Below are 15,644 nucleotides of genomic sequence, written 5' to 3'. Positions count from 1 at the left end.
TTTTAAAGTTTTAAAAAAGATGTTTGAGTTGTGTGCATGTGTGTGTCCTGTGCTGCTGGGATCAACTGAGTGCAGTTTTGTATGTGCACCTAGTGTTTCTGACAGAAGAAATCCTACGTAAGCAAACACGAAATTCATATTTTACTCAAATTGTTCCCCAGTATATCAGTCAATCCTGTATAGCAGAGCTGATTTTACTTATTTAGAAGTTCTTGGAGGGTGGGATAGAGAATCTGTCCTGAAAGGTAGAGAACCACTGCCTGGAGGGCCAGGAAAGGACTGATGGGTATTTGTGCAAAATGTCTTTAAAAAGCAGTTTATTTCAAAAATTCTTGCATATTTTGCATTCTTTCTCTAATGTATTATCCCATTCTTAAACCTTAAAAATGGTTCAAATTAATGCCATGGAGTAACATTTGTGGCAAGAATGAATGGTTAAGTAGGTTCTTCTCTTTCAAGTTAGTATGCTATTCAACTTTGAGATAAGATGACTCTCATAAAATTAGGGAGAGTTGAGTAGTATTGGATGCAATCAGACATCTTTAGAAGGAACATAATCTAGCAAATGAGCAGTTAGAGAGATTTAGAACCGTCAAGGAACTAGTTCAAACTCAGAAGGGTAGGAACACCTAGGAAGCTAAAATCCATTTAGTTAATCAGCTGAAGAAAGTATGTAATAAATGGAAGTTGATTAGGCCTTAAGGAGGAGCTTAAAAACAAAAATTTAAGCCATGTTTGTCCAGCCTTTAGGAGAGAGAGGGGTGGGGGAAGAGGCTGAATCTTTCAGTGTTGAGTGAGCTCTTTGCCGGTGCGGGGTGGTGTATAGAAACTGATTATAGCTTGGTTGAATTCTTCCTTAGATTCTTCTTTCTTTGTTTTTTTCATGTATAACCCAAACCTCCTGGTTTAATATCAGAAAGAGGGGACAGTATGAATGGAGGACTCAGGTATTCCAATTTCTGAAATTGGAATTTTGATCCCCATTACGACTTAATAAATTGACACACTGATTTATAGTATGAGCTAGCCTTGGGAGCCTTGTCAGCTCAGAGCACAGTGATAAAGGTGGGTTTCTGGTCCTCCATCAGTGTGTGAAGTTATGGCTAGGTGGTCATCTCATGATTCCTTTGTGATTCTCAGGATTTATAATTCTAGCACTAAGGAGGTACTATTCAGGAGACCACATAAATATCACACAGTTTTTTGTTTTGAGCATGAAATAAAAGAATTGCATGATCTTAAAGGATATTTAACCAAGTTTTGTGTTTCTTGAAATTTTTGAAACACTCTGTTTCTTTCTATTCAGTATTGTTTTGGAGAGTCACTGAATTTTCTTTGTTTCTGGGCTTTGTGGGATGTGAGTAGACATGTGACGGTGGGATAGAATTAAAATACCTGTGTAACTTTTTGTAAAAGGCATTTGGGATTTAAAAAAGAAAATTTCACAATAATTTGATTTTTCTAATAAAATTTGCCTATTTTAAGGGGATTTTCTCTTGATTAGCCTATTCTTTGTTCCTCTAACTACTGATGACCCTCCCTTCCCTTCCCCATCTTCCCAAATAAGAGCCTGTGGAAGGCATTTATCTATAGTTTTGATTTGTGTGTTTTCTGTAACCATTAAAGAAATTTAGAGCTGAGTGGCATCAGATAGCCATGATGTCACTTTTCTCTTTCTATCCAAATTAGTTTTTAGTATTGAAATCAGAGGAAATACTGTGCACTTAGGCTAACAGTGAGTGACCTACAGAATAATCTACCTATTTTTAACTTAATTCCTGGGTATTCTTCCTTTCCCTGTATTATCTCAATCTCTCCTTAATTTTTGTGTGTGTCTCCGTAAATATTCTTCTAAAATTTGTTTCACATCTATTTAGAGTATTTCAGGAATGGGTTGAGCACATACCAGGATCAGAGTCAGTGTCCAAAAAGACCTTGCTTTTTGTGCCATTTTGCTTCTGTGTGTTATCCTGATAGTCTCATCTCATTTCTGGATTTGTCATGTAAATGGGCACTCATATTCTTTCTAATGGGTTTTATTTATTACATTTTTGTTTCATGATACAGTGACTAAACATAGCTTTCTGAAATCTTATGCCTATATATATCATTAGTACATGATGCATATACTTCTTGCTTCCCTTTCCCTCCATAGATAACTTTATGTATCATATGCTTTATTCATCTGTCTCCCACTTAGAACACAGGTTTGATGAGAATGGGAATTTTTGTACTTGCCCACTGCTGTATCCCCAATTTCTGGAAAAGTTCCTGGTACTATCTACTATAGATGCTCAGTAATATTAAGTGAATGAATGAAAGATCTGTTCAATAATTTAGCTGTCAAACTGTGAGATTTGAATAAAAGGAGAAATAATTGCTTGAACATTCAATTAGAGACTAGAAATTGTTTTATACTTGTGAAATGGGAGAAAATTCACCAAGGTTTAGGATTGGTGAAAATTCCCAAAGGTAAGGGGCCCGATCTCTTTACGTCCCTCCAGATGGTAGCAGTTTGAGTGCAACTACCAGTGTTGCCAATCTGGATGAGGATGGGCCTACCTTTTTTGTAGTTTTAATCAAATCACTGTAGTATATACTTATATATTAATAGTTTTTCCTATGCGGCTCTCATCCTCTCTTTTACTGAATAACTTCAGGTCTTGGAGCAGTGTTCTGTAAATTTGAGGAACATGTGAATCCCATCCTAAGGAAGAAATTTATTGAGGTCCTTCAATATGAGTAGAATTGAAAGTTTTGTAGGGAATTCCCTGGTGGTCCAGTGGTTAGAACTCCACGTTTCCACTGCTGAGGGCCCGGGTTCAATCCCTGGTCAGGGAACTAAGATCCCGCAAGCTGCATGGCGCAGCCAAAAAGAAAAAAATAATTTTTTTTACATTACATTATAATGTAGTTAAATATATAATGAACAAAACTAGTAAACCTTGTATGCTTCTAGATCTTAGGCAACTATAAAGAGCAAATAGGTACATAATATATACAATACTTCAATATTATTTTGATGTTAGTTTGAGTAAAGTTTGAAAAACTAAATTGGTACATGCAATATAAATGCTGACATTCAATCTGCAGATTCTTATGGGTTTGTCGTGTTTTAAAGATATGTGACTGTGATAACTCACTCTCAACTTTTTCTCCATTTGAACTGCTGCTGAAACCTTTGTTCACATTGTTTGGCTTTCATTTTGCCCTCATTAAATTAGGGTTTCAAGCACATGGGAGCATATCTGTAGGTATTAAATAATTATTTTCTAAGCGAATTCAGGAACTGAAGAATATCCTATATGATTATGCTTTGGTGTTTAATATTTTTCTCACCTAAACATTCCACTCAGTAGAAGTAAGAATTACAGTTAGTGTTACTCTCCATGAGGGCATTGTTATGTGCAACACTGAATAGACTGATTTAAAGGGTCTATTTATATGGGAACCTGGGTCTAGCACTATCACCTCTCCATAAGTTCCCAGGTAATGCAGGTTAGCTTCTGGTTTGCCCCTGGGTAATTTTTAGTTCTTTGCTAATCACTGTAGAAGATTTTTCAGATACAAAGCTCTTTCTCAGATTGTCTTTTACTATGCTTTTTAAAACTGGGAGGGAAGTGTTTAATACAAGATGAGACTGAATGTCAGTTCCTGAAATAAAACATATTGTATAATGTTTTCATAAGGAGGACTTGGTGAACCTCTTTATTTAAATCTTTTATAACTTAAAATGTGCGTTTAAAATTTTTAGTGTGTCAGAAAATGTTGACCTCTGAAGTAATGACTACATCACTACTGTGGTCTTGAGCAAGTTTCAGTTTCTGGGCTTTTATCTCCTTTTTCAGCACAGTGGTTGCAGGCTGTGAACTACAAAAACACTGAGGAATATGAAGTTTGTGGTGACGTGAGGGCCACAAGGTGATAGGTGGGCATGCAGGGATTGGGGAGAAAGAAGGAGCAGCTGGTACAAAGACCCCAAGATGCAGATGCGCTGAGGAACAGAAAGAGGACCAAGTGAGATGTTTGTAAAAGTGCTTTGTAGATACAAAACATTCCTTACAGCTCAGGTGCTGTTATGTTTAGGGAAGATGTTTGTTTTCTTTTTCCAGTGGGCTATGTTTGTTAGCTACAGGGCCATCTTGCCTAGGGAGTAGGATCCTGCTTTGAGGATGGAAAGCAACAGTTGGACCCATGTGTCACAAATTCAAGCAGTTTGTGAATTAGGATTTCTATTACTTTATTTGTGCTAATAATCTTTTATATAAGATTGGGCAGTAGGAAAGAGGAATAAGCTTATTACTAGAAATTTTTGGGGAGGGAGTTTTGTATCATTTCTAACTCTCACCATGTTTGGCTTTGCTTGCTGTGTGTAGTTTTGCATCTATTAAAATCTGATCTTGGGTGTCAGTTTTTCCTTTGTGGTTTGGTTTGTTAACAGTTGAAGTACCTAAAGGTTCTGGGTGTGAACTCTGCATGCTTTATAACTAATTTAGAACCAGGGAAGTTAGGGTTTTCTATTGAAGTAATTAAAGCATTGTGATATATATATATATATATACACACACACACACACATACATAATACACACACACACACATGTAAACTTTATATATATAAAAACTTACACAGAAATTACCAAAACATGATAATAGGACATTATTTATGTTTTTATATACTTTACAGATGGAAGTTTTAAAAATTTCTTGGTGTCTTCTTCTTTTCTAGTTTGGAAATTTATTATACATTTATTATACATTATACATTTTGTTAATGCTGTTTATTATACATTTTGTTAATGCTCATGTTGGTTTGGCTTTTTTTTTTCTTAATCTATATGTAAACATGACCTTAGACAGCTGTGTTTAATATAGTAAAGAGTCATGGGGAGACTTTGCAGTGTTTCTTGTTGGGACTTAGTGTCTATGTATTTTAGTATTTAAAGGATGTGGTTTGGGGCTTTGAAAATGAGAAGGAGGTTGCCTAACTCATAGCTGAATGCCTGCATATCTAGATTGTTCTGTCCTGGAGGTTATTAGTAACATGAAAGTTTTTTTTTTTTTAATTGCTTTCCATTAGTCTGGTGTGAAAAAAATGAAAGTTGTTTTTATTCTAGTTAAAGTGACAGTATTAAGTATTGTGGCTCTGTGTGTTTGCGCATGGCTGAGAGTAGGATTTTCTTTAAAATCTGATGTTGCATAGGAATGTTTTAGGTAACTAGAGTGCTGGAGAAAAGCTGCTGCTCAAGCCAAACTACTTTTTGCTTTGCAGAAAAGTGGCGCCCGAGAGTCTCTGTGTCTCCACCTTATTTATGAACCTCCCGTCTCTGAGAGAGCAGGGTGCTAGATCAGGAAATGGTGGGTGGAGTTGCTTAATCGCATCAACTTCCTGGGCTGCCCAAGCATTGATTAGTCAGACACTCATAATGTTCCGTTTAAGAGGTTCTTGCTGATTGGCTGGTTTCTTCTAAATCCTTAGGTTTGACATTCATGCTTAGAAAACCCCTGCCATGTGCAAGGCACTTTGCTGCATGCTCTGTGAGAGATACAGAAAGGAGTAAGAGTATTCTTACCTTTCAGGAGCATACAGTATAGTAGGGGAGATGAAGACAAGATAGACCATGGTAAGTGTCCCAAGAGAGTAGTTCTGGAAATTCAAGCAAGGCTTATAGTAACCATTGATGGGTGTGGGTGGGGCTGTGGATGAGACCTGGGCAGGGAAGGGCCCAGTTGGGTTTCAGTAGTTCCTGTAGGTAAAGAGTGACAAAGATGTTAACATCTTTGTCACTCTTAGGCTTCCCTGGTGGAAGATGTTGATAGGTAGGGAAGAAAGGTCAAATGGCTACTGTGAAGGTGAAGGAAAAAGTAGGAGGAGGCAGGAGCTATTAATCATAAGCACTGAGTTTTCCCCAAAATTCTGTCCAAAATTGTTCATGTGCGTACTCTGGCATTTTTCTGGGCCAGAGAACTCAGACGTTTTCTCAGATTCTGAAAAGGATCTAGGGTCCAAGAAGATTGAGAACCACTGGGCTGAGTTATCAACCTTAGATGACTGAGAGGATGTTGAGGCTTTGTAGAGAAACAAGGAGGTCATGTGGAACAGTTTTCCTTGTGGGAGGTGGGGTGGGATTTGGGGGAACTGAGCTTTTGAAATGGTTCCCCTAGGGGGGCAGGTTGCCTTGTCAAACTAGCAAGTTAGGTGGGTCCATTAATAACCCTGTATGACCCTGAAGGGCAGGTGTTTTCAGGAGCTCCTTAACATTATTTCCCCCTTTATTTAGAGTTCAGATTGATGAAGATGTGGGAGACGAGGATGCTACTGTAGAATAGTTCTGGCATTTACTTTTCATGAAGCTCTTCCTGTGTGTAAAGCGTTCCGTGCTTGATCCAATGGGGTATTTATAAAATGTCAGACAGGGAATTGCCTTTAAGGAGTTGATGGTATTGTAATGCTTTTCCTTTGACTTTTTGTTCAGCTTGGATCTGTGTTCAGTTATCTTCAGGTCTTTGACCATTTCCTGGGCAAAGAGAAACATTTCTATTAACATGAACTTGAAGTGACTTTGGTCTGTGACAGTTATAAATATACTGTACTTATAATTAGGAACCTCTGTACAGCTGATTTAGTGACTTCTGGACAAATCATTTGACTCTTCGATTAATTGTTATATAGTATGTGTTTGTATACACACACATGGCCTCGTTTAAAATACTATGAAGCACATTTTAAAAATGACCTAGTGGGAATTCCCTGGCTGTCCGGTGGTTAGGGCTCCACGCTTCCACTGCAGGGGGCACGGGTTCGATTCCTGGTTGGGGAACTAAGATCCCACATGCTGCATCACATGGCCACAAAAGACCCAGCACGTAGTATTCATTACACTTAGTTGGTCAGCTTCCACATTTGTGAAATGGGAATAATAAATAATAATGATAATTTTATGTATCTCATAGAATTGTCCTGAAGATGAAACTAATACATATACATACATAATCAAGTTCTTTAGAATAGTATACAGCTTAAATACTCAATAAATATCAATGGCTACATTATTAATAATAACATTTTAGTATTAATACTATCATTTCCCCTGCCCCATGAGTGAATGTGGGGCGACTATTGTTGTAAAAGAATTTGCAGTAAGATGTCTCTAAATAGTAAAATTCCCTATGTATTTATTTAAATATTTAATTTATGTTTATCTTTAAAGTTGTGGAAGTTAAGTGCACTTAGCAAGGCAGAGTCAGGTATTAATTAGGCTGCTCATTTAGGTTACAGCATGAGGGATTGAAAGCCATATTTGTTTAATTAATGGGTTGATTGGCCTTGACCACTGTTGTCTTTCAGTTCTTTTTTATTTGACTGCCTGTGTGTTTGTCTCCCTTTTCTTATCTTTTTTGTGCCTTCTGGTTTATTTCCTGTTCAGTTTTCAGTAAAGGGTGTGGAGTAGGGCAAGAAGAACTTATGTTGGTTGGTGCCCTGGGTCTGAACCAGGAAGGAGTGCTGCATCAGACAGCCTGGGGCTTAGTGGGGATGGACTTAACAATGATCCCTGCAGAGCTGCCCTACCCAGGGAACCTGTGAATTCCACAGTTTCTCACTCCAGATCAGATGGTATGCAGCTCCACCTGTGTGTGCATAATTAACATTTCTGGGCTCATTCATCCATTGTTTCCAAATGCTTCCATTTATTTATTTCTCCTCTTGATTATGAGAAAATTTAGTTGTGTAACAAAAATACAGAGCTAGAATGATAAAACCCCACTTTGCCATTGCCCAGCTTCAACAGTTTATCACCTCATGCAATCTTGCTTGATTTCTACTCTGAATCTCCTCTTCTCCCCCATCTTGTTTTGAAGACATCATATCATTTAAGCTAAAAAGATTTTAGGATGTATATCTAAGGGATGAGGACTTAAAAATACATACATACATACATATATGTTAATTTTTATGGTATGTCTGTTTGAGGATCCACATATTTTGTTGATTGGTTGGTTAAATATCTTAATGTATAGGCTCCCCTCTTCTTTCTTTCTCCCCCCAGCCCCCCTCCCATCTTGGAATTTGCTTGAAGAAACCAGTCTTATTTTGTTCTATAGTTTCCCCTCAATCTAGATTTTGCTATTTTGTATTCCTCAAGTTTTTAGCATATTGCTGTCTTCTACATTTCCTCTGAGACTGGCTCTAAAGGATTAACCAGATTAGAATAGATTTTTTTTTTTAAGTGTCTTTCCCGCCCCCCCCCCCCCATCAGGAGCATGTAATGTTGGGTTGTGTTTCAGTTTTGTGATGTTAGCAGCTACTGATGATCATTGCCTAGATCCATTAATTCAATAAAGTTTGGAAAATGGTGATGTCTATTTCTATCATTCCTGCTATTTATTTTGAATCAAAACCTGTCGGGAAATAAAATTTAAGGCATTTAATGGCTTTAAGTGTATTTTATTTTGAATAAATATTTATTTGAATTAGTATTCTCTCTCTGACTTTGTAGCAGTGGTTAAAATATAGTGCATGATTTGGTGTTGAGATGTGCGATATGCTATATTGGGTAGCTGATAACTTCAGAATGACTTAAGACCCATGTAGTTCACCTAGTTAGGAAATTACCTTAGAGTGCTTAAAATATGTCTGCTTAGTATAGTTAACTTCGGTATTACTTATTGAAGACCTTGGTTTCAAAATTGTGCAGTTTTTTTGTAAAACTGTAGAAGGGAGGCTTGGAAGATGATCTGATTTTGTTGAGTTTTTTAGTCCTATTTCATAACTGCCACGTTTTACATTTGAGTGTTTTTTTGTTTGTTTTGTTTTTATTTATTTATTATTTATTTATTTTTTGGCTGCATTGGTCTTCGTTGCTGTGCATGGGCTTTCTCTAGTTGTGGCGAGCGGGGGCTACTCTTCATTACATTGCGGTGGCTTGTTGCAGAGCACAGGCTCTAGGTGCGTGGGCTTCAGTAGCTGTGGCTCGCAGGTTCTAGAGCACAGGCTCAGTAGTTGTGGCTCACGGGTTTAGTTGCTCTGCGGCATGTGGGATCTTCCCGGACCAGGGCTCGAACCCATGTCCCCTGCATTGGCAGGCGGATTCTTAACCACTGCGCCACCAGGGAAGCCCTACATTTGAGTATTATTCACTGGTTTGTGGGGCTTACTTGGTATCTTTGATGACCTTCCAAATATTCCTATTAATATTTATAATATGACAATATTTTTGTTTATGGAAAGAATTAATTTGTTTATTAGAAAAACCCAGTCACCTCATTTGTATTTCATTTAAAGCAAGCAGCTGAAGCTAGGGACTAGAGAGTGATCTAAGGCCTAGTGGTCTGAGCAGCTCAATGAAGCTCGTAAGAATATCTGTGGTGGGGTTAATAGGGGAGGTTTTCTTCAGTAGATCTAAAAGTGACCAGATAATTAACTTCTTTCCTCTCATACATTCTTACTGACTTTCTTCTGTACTCTCTTCACATCTTGTTGTCAAGCTCAGTGCTCCTGAGGTGAGCCAATTTACCTTACTATTCATAGCTAATAAGTGTGGTTGAATTTTTTCTTCAGATACATCTGCAATGAAATGAACCTGATTTTTTCAGTAGTTTGCCAGATGGATCTTCAGCAAGTTAATTACCTAACTCTAAAGAGTTACCTAACTCTTTAGAAAATAATGGTATCCCTTTAACAAATAGCAGTTTTGTTTTCTGAGGCTTCATCTTGCCACTAATACTTTGTTGGATCCAACAGGCTATAGCCATCCAATTGAGGTGCTTGTACAGTAGAGGTGGATGTTACATTCTCACTCTGTTTTCCAGATTCCGGCTGTCTCATTTAGAATACATCATTCATTCAAATTCAACAAACATTTTTTTGAGTAAAATTCTGGGCAGCAGTGGTAAACCAGGCAGATTAAGGGTCCCTGTCCTTGGGAGCTTACATCTTAGTGAAATTATCCGCAGAGTTCCCCAGGTCAAATTCTACATAAATTTCTCTTTTGCCCAATTGTCTGAACATGTCCAAAGCTGCTTTTTGAGGAAAGTCAAAGAGAGCACCTTTGCAAAGAGAGAGAGTAGACTACAAGCCAGGTTTTAAAATTTCACAGCACAATGTTATCTTTGCTGGCTATGAGTTTGGTATGTAGAAAATAATGGAGCTTCTTTCACTAAACAAGACTTGCTAGTGATTTCTGCCTATTATTTTCTTTTTATTCTAGGATTTTGTGCTGAATTGCAATAGGTTTTCTTAGTTTAGATTTTCTGAAATAATATTTCTTCTCTCTTCCCCCCTCTGCCCACCTTTAGTGTTGGCTGGTAAGATTAAAATTTATTCTGATATTATTTGGTTGATCATTAGCTACTTCCAGGCCTTTGGGAAGTAGCTAAATGTAAATGATTATCACATATCCTGTATTTTTCAAGATAATCTCAATTTCAACTATTTTGTTCCATTTTTGGACAAATTTGGTTTTTAATTTAGACAGTAAGGGGTCCTTTAGGACAGTCCTCTTTAACCTGAATCCATGGACCCTGATGAACTTCAGGGAGGTGTGGTTTGTAAATCTCCTGAAACAATGATGCCAAACTTTGTAGACAAGTGCCCTTTACTCAGGAGAGGCCTCTTTATTTTCATCAGAATTTCAAAGTGCTTATGCGGACTGCAAAATGGCTAATAACCACTGTATTCTGTATAAAAAAGATTTTAATTAATAGGAATGATGACATTTTTCCCTTCCAGACATATTTTGCAGAAAGTTAGAAGACTGTCCAGCTGTTTACTGTTGGAGCAGTGAGCTCTTGAATCATTTGAAATGTTCTTTAGCGCCATCTTAGGTTATACAGAGATCAAATTGAAATAGCTTTCTTGTTATTTTTATTTCTTGTTATTTTTCTTTTATGTGTTCTTAAAACATCACACTTTAACCTGTGAGTCCTTACACTTACCCCATTGTTACGGGCTGAATTGTGCACTCCTCCCACCTGCATATTTTGAAGCCTAACACCCTTCCCCCCTCCAGTACTTCATAATGTGACTGAATTGAGAGGGGCCTTTTAAAGAGGTAATTAAGGTAAAATGAGGTAGATAGGGTGGTCCCTAATGTAATCTAACTGGTGCCCTTAGAAGAAGAGGAAATTGGAACACAGAAGAGAGACACCAGGGACCCGTGTGCACAGAGGAAAGTCCGTGTGAGGCTACAGTGAGAAGCCGACCATTGGCAAGCCAAGAAGAAAGCCCTCAGAACAAAGCCAAACCTGCCCGTACCTTGATCTTGGACTCCTAGCCTCCAGAACTGTGAGGAGTAACTAACTGTTCTGTTGTTTAAGCCACCTCGTCTGCGGTATTCTGTATGGTAGCCCTAGCAGACTAATACACTTATGATGAAGTAGCAGTTGAGTGACAATAAAAAGTGTAGCAAGGCAACTATTTCTCTTTGTCCCAGTGCATTTTGGGACAAATGATGAAGTGTTGTGTATAGCTTCACATAATCTAGTGCCTGAAAGAGATGGTACGACCTGTGAAATCTCAATAGAACATATTAATTTCTATTCTTATTGGTCTTATTCTTTATTGATTTGTTTTATCCTTTTACAGTTTCCCGTTTGCCCATGGTTATATCTTAATGTCAGTCTCTTTTATTCTCTAGCATTTCTCACTTTATGGAACTAATTTTTATAAGTAGGTCTATTTTAAATCAACACCAGAACAGTATCTTTGTATTCTTCTGTGTGTGTTGTGTACAGTCATTCCAGCCCAGCCTTATTCAGTAATGTCACCTGTCCTTAGGCCTCTGTTTCAGGCCACCACACTTACATTCAATTTTTCAAGTTTCTCTTTGTCAGAAATAATAAATTCTAATGATGTCTGCTTCTACTGCTAACTTGATTCGATACCTTGGAAACTTTTAGATTTGGAAGTGAATGAAAGGCTAAGGGAACGATGTGTTTCTCAAATTTGCCATGAGGGTAGGAGTTCTATCAGTTTTGTTTAGACTGAAGCCCTATGGTCTAGCACAACACCTTGTTTCAAGGAAAATTAAATATTTGATAAATGAGTAGATTAATTTTAAGTAAGGGATCAAACCCAAGTATCCAAAATTGAACCCATAGCCCAGATTCTGCCGTTTCACAGACTTCTCAGTCTTTATTCATGACACTGAGAATAAGCTTGTTAAGGAGTACCTACTCCATCCACATGTTCCTCACCTGCTCTCTTCCTCATTGCATAGTGTGGTAGGTAAGAGCCTGGCCTTTGGCTCCTGACTCAGTGCACATCCATGCTCCTCGATGTGCTTATGTGATCTTGGCAAGTTCTTAACCTCCACACCTCTACTTTGGGTTCTTCATCAGTAATTGGAGATAATAAGAGTATACAATTTGCAAGTTTTTTTGGAAATTATGAGTTTAGAACAATGCCTGGCACATAGTAAACATTTTAAAGCTGTTAGAGCTAGTATTATCCTAGAGTAGAAACAGATTATTCTCACATATTTGTATCTTTTCTCTCTAGTTCTACGTTGATTTCTTTCTCTAGGCACAAAACCAATTCACTTCAAATAACCAAATCTTTGTCATCAAACTGGCATGGTTGGGACTTTCCTGGTGGCGCAGTGGTTAAGAATCCGTCTGCCAATGCAGGGGACATGGGTTCGATCCCTGGTCTGGGAAGATCCCACATGCAGCGGAGTAGCTAAGCCCGTGAGCCACAACTACTGAGCTTGTGCTCAAGAGTCCGCAGGCCACAACTACTGAGCCCATGTGCCACAACTACTGAAGCCTGTGTGCCTAGAGCCTGTGCTCTGCAACAAGAGAAGCCATGACAATGAGAAGCCTACACACTGCAATGAAGAGTAGCCCCTGCCCACTGCAACTAGAGAAAGCCTGTGCACAGCAATGACGACCTAACACAGCCCAAAATAAAAACAAACAAATAAATAAAATTTATTTAAAAAAAAAACTGGCATGGTTTTCGTGGTGGTAGCAATAATGTAAATTAGCGTTAACCTGTTTGGAAATGGTTGGGCAAGATATATCCGGTCATAAAAATAGTGACACTCTGATTCATGAATTCCACTTCTGAGAATCTTCTAAGGACATACCCTTAAGTGCTTAAGAGATTGTATCCATGAAGATGTTACGTTATAATATCCAGGGCTGGAGGGAACGGTTTAATATATTCTGGCACTTACACATTTACAGTTGATGGGTCTGAAGACCGTGTAATAACATGGAAGATATTTGTGGTGAAAAGTAAAACATTGTATGTACAATATGATTACAACCATGTTAAATAAATACATACATCCAGGAATTTCCAGAGGATAGGGCTTATAAGGGCTCTTTTAACCCCCTGACTTCTTTTCAGATTCTGGATTTATATAAAGCTGGTTCTAAAGGCCCAGAGTTAACCCTGAAATTGAGTTCTTTATATCTTGTTATAAACCATTACCTTTCTTCCTATTTGGTTTGGGAGCTCCAGATTTAGTTACATTCTGCAGAATGGGATTGGCTGTGGGGTTGCAAAGATGAACAGACCCTCTGTGTACTCAAGGAATGGTTTTATATGAGATGTCTTATACAAGTACATAAAACCCAATATGTAGTTTTTGTCCAATAACGTGACAGTTTGGGCTCCTTGGTGCCTAATGGTTGGTTGGTTTTCTGTAGTGTAGATTTCTCACTTTTACCCCTGGAAAAATACTCATTTTTAACTTCAGTACTTAAACTGGCTTTAGTAAGCTCTAATAACAGCCTCAAAGCAACAACTTTTTCAGTTTTCTATTGACCATAAACTTCTTTTCTCTACAAGTGGTAATTCTTAACAAGAATTAACAAGTAGCAGACTGCTACTTCAGTCTTGGTTCAACAGATTCTAGAGGGATGTGGTAGAAGGAAGAGTAATTACTAAAGAGCTGGGCACAGTCAGGACTGTGATTTAGGCTTATTTCTTTGATGAACACTGTGGGTCCTATTTCTGAAGTAATCCCCCACCCCTTCCACCGCCACCCAGGATTGCTGGCAGAAATCTTAACTTGCCAGCTCATTTGTCTGCATTGATAATGCAAGCAAACGCTTTTGCTTGATGCCTTAACGTTTGTTACCCTGAAGTTTTACTTTTTTTACCTTTTCCCTTCCTGAGGGGATAAGCCATTTTAAAATTCAGATGTCTAATACATAAAATAGATAACTAATAAGGACCTACTGTATAGTACAGGGAACTCTTAATACTCTGTAATGACCTATATGGGGAAAGAATCTAAAAAAGAGTGGGTATATGTATATGTATAACCAATACACTTTGCTGTACAGCAGAAAGTAATGTAACATTGTAAATCAACTATACTCCAATAAAAATTAAAAATAAAATAAAATTTAGTTGTCTGTAACAGTGTTAATGGGCCAGCTTGTGCCCAGTGGGCTATGTTAGGTGCTTGGCTCAAGATCGAGGCCCGAGACTTAGTGGTGTGAGTACATTGGCAGTCAAGCGCAGTGTGGTGCTGCATTTATTTATACTCGAGAATTAGTTGCTATTCTCTGATTTTTTCATATGAAATGTTATTTGGCACCTTAATGGATTTTTGAACTGCATTCACGGTTGGCCTTAGAGTCTTTAACATTTATTCCCTAAAGGGGATGACATCCTTATGTCCGAGTTACATTTTGATCAAATAGGGCATATGTTAAAGCTCTGATTAGTTCTTTGAAAGTACTGCATGTGCAAATGATATCAAAAATTGTTGCCTCAAAAGTATATAAATTCTGGGCTTCCTTGGTGGCACAGTGGTTGGGAGTCCGCCTGCCGATGCAGGGGACACGAGTTCGTGCCCCAGTCCGGGAAGATCCCACATGCTGTGGAGCAGCTGGGCCCGTGAGCCATGGCCGCTGAGCCTGCGCGTCCGGAGCCTGTGCTCCGCAACGGGAGAGGCCACAACAGTGAGAGGCCTGTGTACCGCAAAAAAAAAAAAAAATATATATATATATATTCTATAAAAATATATATGGAGGGAATTCCCTGGTGGCACAATAGATAAGACTCCACGCTCCCAGTGCAGGGGACCTGGGTTCAGTCCCTGGTCAGTGAACTAGATCCCACATTCATGCTGCAACTAAGAGTTTGTATGCCACAACTAAGGAGCCCATCTGCCGCAACTAAGGAGCCCATCTGCTGCAACTAAGGAGCCCATGTGCTGCAACTAAGACCCTGCGCAACCAAATATTTTAAAAAATGTATGGAAGAATGATGGTTTCAAAGTTTAAAAAAAACATCAGCACACTCAAGGAAGTAACAGCTTTCTATGTGAAAGAGTAGAGGTTTTTCTCCTTTGTTTTCTGTAAGAAATATTAGAATAGGAAAAATAAGTGTAAACAAAGAATGCTGCTCCAGTTCCCCTTCTACGAGGATCAAGCCATTAGCCTGAGGGGAATTCAGGTTGGAGAAAAACAGGAGGCATTTTGTGCTTTGGACACATGGACCTAGATAGTTAAGATGTGTAGCTAAGGAATAATTTCAGTGAACCCAGCTTCTTATATCTTCCCATACATAGAAAAGCACTGAAAGCGTTCCCTTGAGATGTCTGTTCTTTGTGATTAGCAGTAATCTTTTGCTTAACTGCACGGCTCCTCCACCCCCGCCCCCCCCCCCACCATGCTGATAAA

General features: G+C 38.4%; 1 protein-coding gene across 6 annotated transcripts in view; it reads left to right on the top strand.

Annotated features, from left to right (window-relative positions):
* FBXO34 (F-box protein 34) overlaps positions 1–15,644 on the top strand; it is an 85,860-nt gene that overhangs the window by 59,459 nt on the left and 10,757 nt on the right. Inside the window, exon 4 of one of the 6 annotated variants that reach the window (XR_009518339.1) lies at positions 12,499–12,963. The exons of 3 other annotated variants lie outside the window; for them this stretch is intronic. Coding sequence is in view for 1 of the 3 variants with exons in the window: in XM_060004519.1 (XP_059860502.1) it covers positions 3,935–4,017 (83 nt within the window). In the remaining 2 variants the exon portion in view is untranslated. Of the gene's footprint in view, positions 1–3,848; positions 4,018–12,498; positions 12,964–15,644 lie in introns of those variants that run through there. 2 more of the 6 variants (XR_009518338.1, XM_060004519.1) reach the window with 2 other exon arrangements.

This window comes from Delphinus delphis, chromosome 2 (assembly GCF_949987515.2).
Source record: "Delphinus delphis chromosome 2, mDelDel1.2, whole genome shotgun sequence".
Classification (NCBI taxonomy): Eukaryota; Metazoa; Chordata; class Mammalia; order Artiodactyla; family Delphinidae; genus Delphinus; species Delphinus delphis.
Note: the sequence above shows the minus strand (reverse complement) of the source record. Positions and strands in the feature narration are given on the sequence as shown.